The 5,679-nt window shown below is 41.2% G+C and overlaps 1 protein-coding gene across 1 annotated transcript in view; it reads left to right on the plus strand.

Moving 5' to 3' along the window:
• Positions 1 to 551: 551 nt before the first annotated feature.
• Positions 552 to 5,679, plus strand: part of RTCB (RNA 2',3'-cyclic phosphate and 5'-OH ligase) — a gene marked incomplete at its 5' end in the record, with an annotated part of 8,638 nt that continues 3,510 nt past the window's right edge. The window contains 6 exon segments of the mRNA XM_010012456.1: positions 552 to 619; positions 1,730 to 1,829; positions 3,017 to 3,173; positions 3,800 to 3,956; positions 5,058 to 5,217; positions 5,541 to 5,679. The exon segment at positions 5,541 to 5,679 is cut by the window's right edge and continues 10 nt beyond it. Of these exon segments, the coding sequence (XP_010010758.1) occupies positions 552 to 619; positions 1,730 to 1,829; positions 3,017 to 3,173; positions 3,800 to 3,956; positions 5,058 to 5,217; positions 5,541 to 5,679 (781 nt within the window).

The following is a 5,679-nucleotide window of genomic DNA, read 5'->3' on the forward strand; positions in this document are numbered from 1 at the left end:
GCCCGGTGCGTGTCCCGGCTGGTAGGTGTGGAGAGGCAGCAGGCAAGGATGAGTTCTCTCACTGCGTGCCAGGCATGTTGCCTGCAACTGTGGCATGTCCTGTGCCCAGATCAGATGGGTGAGCACAGCCTTGGCAGCTGCCCTCTGTGCTCCAGGCATTCCCTGGATGCGTGCTGTCAGAATTTGCTTTGGTGGGGGCTGTAGCCTAGGCCTGCCTGTACTGTGTGGGGCTGAAGTGCAGGGCTGGATCCAGATGCGACAGGTGGGATGGCACTGACAGTGTGTGGCAGATGACACACTTCTGTTGTGAGAATGGATCGGTCTGCTGTGGTCCTCACACAGTAGAAGGAGGACTTTATCATAACACCTCATTTAATTAACCTGCAGATCATGCATAATGCTAAGTGCTTTACACCAGATTACAATATTTGCTGGTGGCTGACTTATGACCTGCAAGTGTTTTGAGCAACCTCTTTATAAAGTGCTTCATTGTGATTATTGTGGTAAATTATCAGATTACTTACCTTTCCGTTGTTCTTTTTCTTTTTCAGGTGCAGGTGGCTTTTTGCCTGCTATGAAACAGATTGGGAATGTGGCTGCATTACCTGGCATTGTTCATGTGAGTAACTGCTCTGAAAATTAGGGTTTTTTTCAGTTCCTATTTGCCAGGGATTTATTTCCAAACCAAGAGATTTCTTGGTGATGGCAAGCATAGGCAGAAGCAGCACATAATCCCACTGAAAAATACTGTATAGTGACAGTTTAACACACATTAAAAAGTTCGTTTTCTGTGTATTTGGAGCTTTTTGTTTGTTTGTTTCTCAAGTAGACTGTGGAGTGCTGTTTGTGGTGTCCTGATCTAGCCTGGCAAGTTTAGATACACTTTGGACTTGTGTAGAAGCATGTTCTTACTTTCTCTAATTAGTAATAATATGATTGTGGAGTGCTGTTTGTGGTGTCCTAATCTAGCCTGGCAAGTTTAAATACGCTTTGGACTTGTGTAGAAGCAGGTTCTTACTTTCTCTAATTAGTAATAATATGAGAAGATGCATTGAAAGGAATTCTTTTCTTGTCCTGTATTCTCAGGATACCATCCTAAAAGGATGACTTTTTCCTGCCTATAGGGTGCAGTCTTTGGTCAGTGTTCAGTGACAGCTAGGAAGAGAAAATGCTGACTGTTTTGTGATTCCATTCCATAGCATTGAACTCTTCCCTTGTTACATTTACAGTATTTAAATATTGCAGATGCCTCCAGATGGAACTTGGCAAAAATGAACTCATCCTCACTTTTATGTCTCTGCTTTATACTACCAATAAACTATTGCCTGCATAAATTTTGAAAGCAAGGACTCCCGAGTCCAAGAAAAAGCTAGGTTAGAATTCATCTTGGGATCACAATTCCTACATTTAAGTGCGTAAGTTCCCCTTAGGTTTTCTTGAGATCTGGTCAGTAGAACCAAGAGAGCTTCTCAGATGACTAGCCACTGGGTGTTTGCTTCAGAGTGAGATCTGTACTCTGCTCTCTTTGACTGTCCTGTAAGTGCAGGAGTTTAGATACTTACCTGACCTGAACTGATGTGTTTATTTCATCCGCATCTGAACATCCATTGTCTTTTTCGTGTATTTGTTTGCTAATGTGACAACCAGTGCCACAAGGCAAAGCATAACCAAGGTGATGCTGTGCAGCAGAGTTTCGTACAACCTTAGCATTTTCTTCATTCTCTTTCAGAGATCAATAGGCCTTCCAGATGTCCACTCTGGCTATGGGTTTGCCATTGGCAATATGGCTGCCTTTGATATGAATGATCCTGAAGCAGTAGTCTCACCAGGTAAGGATGCCTGACTTCACCTGCACTGAGAAATATCTGGGATGGCACAAAAATACTTGTTGAAATGGCAGATCTTTACAGTACTTAATATACAGAACCAAAACAACAACAAAAAAACGGAGTTAAAAGATGCCTAATTCTTGCACTCAGAATCTTTATTCTTTATGGTGATTACACTGGAAACATCTAAACAATAAAGAGAGAATAGCCCTTGTGTTTGTGGCTTGGGCTCATGATATCCCTCCCGTTTGAAGGGAGAGCACATTGACCTTAACTTGAGCTTCACTGAGTTGATAAAGAACTGATTATTTTCTTTGAGCAATGTTTGAAAACATCTATTGAGAATATTTCTACACTTTATTAAACATGTGACCTTAAAATATGTCTGTCTTTTTAATCAGCACCTGGGTCTTTAATTACTGATGGTCTGGAGATGCTTTTGTGGTTCTCATGAAACGTGATATCCATGTTTCAGGTTGCTTCAGGTAGTTCCAGTGTTCCCAATTGACTGAGATCCAAGATCTCTTAGTCTGGTATCCCCACCTCTAACACTAGTTAATACCAGAACCTTCATACTAAAGGTGGCATGACTGATCTTTCACATTAGGCCTTGCTCTGCAGTATTTATTTTGATTAAATAGTAACAGTTAAGCAAAACGCTAAGCACTGATGTTTAATGTTCCTTGTAAGTATTTATCACTTATTATAACTAGTTATACAGTGAAGATTCCAAAAGGACTTGCTTTAAAGAACATCTTACAGCAGGGAGCCATGCTAAGATCTGTCACTTTTGACCTTAGGCAGAAGAACAGGAATATCCTTTCAACTTTCTGTGGACAGTATATTTTATAGTGTGCCTGCTCTGTCAGCTTGTAGGTAATTGTACAGTTATATCTGTAGAGCGTACGCTCAAGACTGAAAAACTGGAGTTTTTTAAGAGTTTTCAGGTTCTCTTCAAGACTACATTTTTGTCTGTCTTGAAATCTGATGCTTCATGTAAATCTGTTAAAATGAAGCTTACTGCAGTTCTGCTTTTTTTCCCAGTGTGTCAGAAAGAAGGTGTAAGATCACAGTGTTCAGTGAATGCTCCCTGTCAGCAGGGACACTGATTTAAGATGAATATTCAGCAAGTGCTCACCATCAGCACGCTTTCTTTACTAACTCCATGGCTTTTTCCACACTTCTAGGTGGTGTCGGATTTGATATCAACTGTGGTGTCCGCTTACTGCGTACAAATTTGGATGAAAGTGATGTGCAGCCTGTGAAGGAGCAGCTTGCCCAGGCTATGTTTGACCATATTCCTGTTGGTGTTGGCTCCAAAGGTGTCATCCCCATGAATGCCAAGTAAGAGACTGACTTTGTGTACACATTACTGGAGGGAACATCTCTGGTGTTTATTTTGATGAAAGATTCATCAGTGGGAGCCTTTAAGAAAGAAAAAGTAACTAAGAGTCTTTCCATTCTTTCTGCATATGTGCTTCACCAGGAGGACTGGCATCAGTGCACAAAGTCAGGTGTTTCTTCCCCCATTTAAAACTCTGTAATAACTGAAAGTTCTCAAAACGTTCTTATTTCTTCCAACAAAAAACCTCCATGAACCTTAAGGTATTTTTCTGAAAGGGATGAGAGAGAAAATAGGATATTCCCCACACCACAAAGAGGAGAAAGTAACGACCCATCTATAGTTAATATATTTGTAGAGCTTGATTTTCCTGAAGTATTAAGATGTTGAACTTCTTGCTAGGGAAGTTGGGGACTCATCATAAAATCATAGAATTACTTAGTTTGGATGGGATCTCTTGAGGTCATCTCATCCAATTCCTTAAACAAAGGAGAGCTAACTCTGAAGGTAGTTAGCTGTAACAACAAAGCTGTTAGATGTAACAATAAAGTTACATCAGGGCCATATCCAGTGGCTTTCTGAGTATATCCAAGGGTAACCACCTTATGTGAGTATTTGATGATTGCAGGGATTTGGAAGAAGCACTAGAGATGGGTGTGGACTGGTCTCTCCGGGAGGGCTATGCCTGGGCAGAGGACAAGGAGCACTGTGAGGAATATGGAAGGATGCTGCAGGCTGATCCCAACAAGGTCTCCTCAAGAGCAAAGAAGAGGGGCCTACCTCAGGTAATATTGTTTCAGGAGGGCTGTGAGTGCTCCCAGGGTTCAAATGTAAAGGTTAGCAAGTATTTCTCTAGTTTTGTGTGTTTTCTTGAAATTCTACCTAGCATTTCTGGGCAGGGGGAAAGGTGAGATGGCACAGCCATTTCTGAATAATTCTTAGCTGAACTTTAACAGAGGGAAATGATACTGGGCATACCCAAGGTCCCTGAGGCCGTCTTTCATCAGTTAACACCTGGGACTGGAATTAATGTTCAGAGGCATTTCCCCATCCAGGTGGAGTTTTGTTTTTGAGAAGTGGGCAAGTTACTCTGCAACTTTTCTCCTGGTTTGCCCAGCAAGTTAATAGCATGGCAAGGAAGGATATAATAATAAATAGAACTAGCTCATAACTTTCAATTGCAGTTCAAGGGTAGGATTTAATTTCTATACATAGCATCTCATTGTTCTGTGTGGGACACTTTTGAGATGGCTATACTAATGCTACATTTGTAAAGCTTTCTTTTATATGATGAGTTTTATGAACTGTGGTGCTCCAAGATTATAGCATTTTAACCTAAAAGTAATCTTACATCCTCAATTTTCACATGTGCCTTGCAAGAAAATGATCATCTGTTATGGAGTTGAAAAAATTTGGTCTTTGAAATTGAGTATCTTGCTTTAATCTACTGAAAGGTTCTAAGTACGTAATTAACAGGATGTTGTAACTTACTTGTTTACAACTCCACAAGGATAAGACTATATGTCTGCCTTGCCTATACAAATTGAAGATAAATTCCCAATACTCTCTAATCTTCCCATCTTTCAACTAGGCCTAAGTAAGCTGGAAAAAGGTGGCACAGGCTGTAGATCCTGCTCCTTCTGTTTAATTGCAGTCTTATGCTTAACAGTAAAAATAGTTATAAATCTGAACAAAGAGAACAGTGGTGATGCTACTGTGTTCCTCTTCCTTTCAGTTTATATGGGGATTTGTGGGATTTTTTCCTAGAAAAACTTCTAAAATCAAAACCTTGCTATAACCCTACTGCCCATGTTCCTGTAGTTCTCACCTGTGCTCCCAGAGGCTGCCTTACTAGCACTGTCTGATCAAAGTGTTGTGGTTGGCAGCTGGGGACCCTGGGAGCTGGAAATCATTACGCCGAGATCCAGGTTGTGGATGACATTTACAATGAATATGCTGCCAGGAAGATGGGCATTGACCACAAAGGGCAGGTGTGCGTGATGATCCACAGTGGCAGCAGAGGTCTGGGCCACCAGGTTGCTACAGGTAAGATCTGACTGGCATAGGTAACTGGAGTGAAGCAAACTTCAGCATGGTCTTGTCCTTGACAGTAAACTCCAGTATTAAAGAGCATTTCTTACAGTGTAATTGCCAAGTCTGCTCTGAATTGCTTTGATGGGGGTTGTCTGTTTGCAAACAGTTGATAAGGTTCTGCCACAGATTTGTTTTTACTTTTGAGAAGACGCCGTAGGTTTGACCATCAGACGGATGAGTTCAGTTTTAGAATATAAATTATAGACATCCATGCTAATCTCACAGATTGAAATAAAATTAGGAAGTCACTTAGTCTTACTGTGTTTATTTCCCAGATGCGTTGGTGGCAATGGAAAAAGCTATGAAACGGGACAAAATCATAGTGAATGATCGCCAGCTGGCCTGTGCCAGGATTTCTTCAGCAGAGGGGCAGGATTACTTGAAGGGAATGGCAGCTGCTGGAAACTATGCGTG

The sequence above is a fragment of the Nestor notabilis genome, unplaced genomic scaffold, assembly GCF_000696875.1.
Source record: "Nestor notabilis isolate BGI_N333 unplaced genomic scaffold, ASM69687v1 scaffold3674, whole genome shotgun sequence".
Classification (NCBI taxonomy): domain Eukaryota; kingdom Metazoa; phylum Chordata; class Aves; order Psittaciformes; family Psittacidae; genus Nestor; species Nestor notabilis.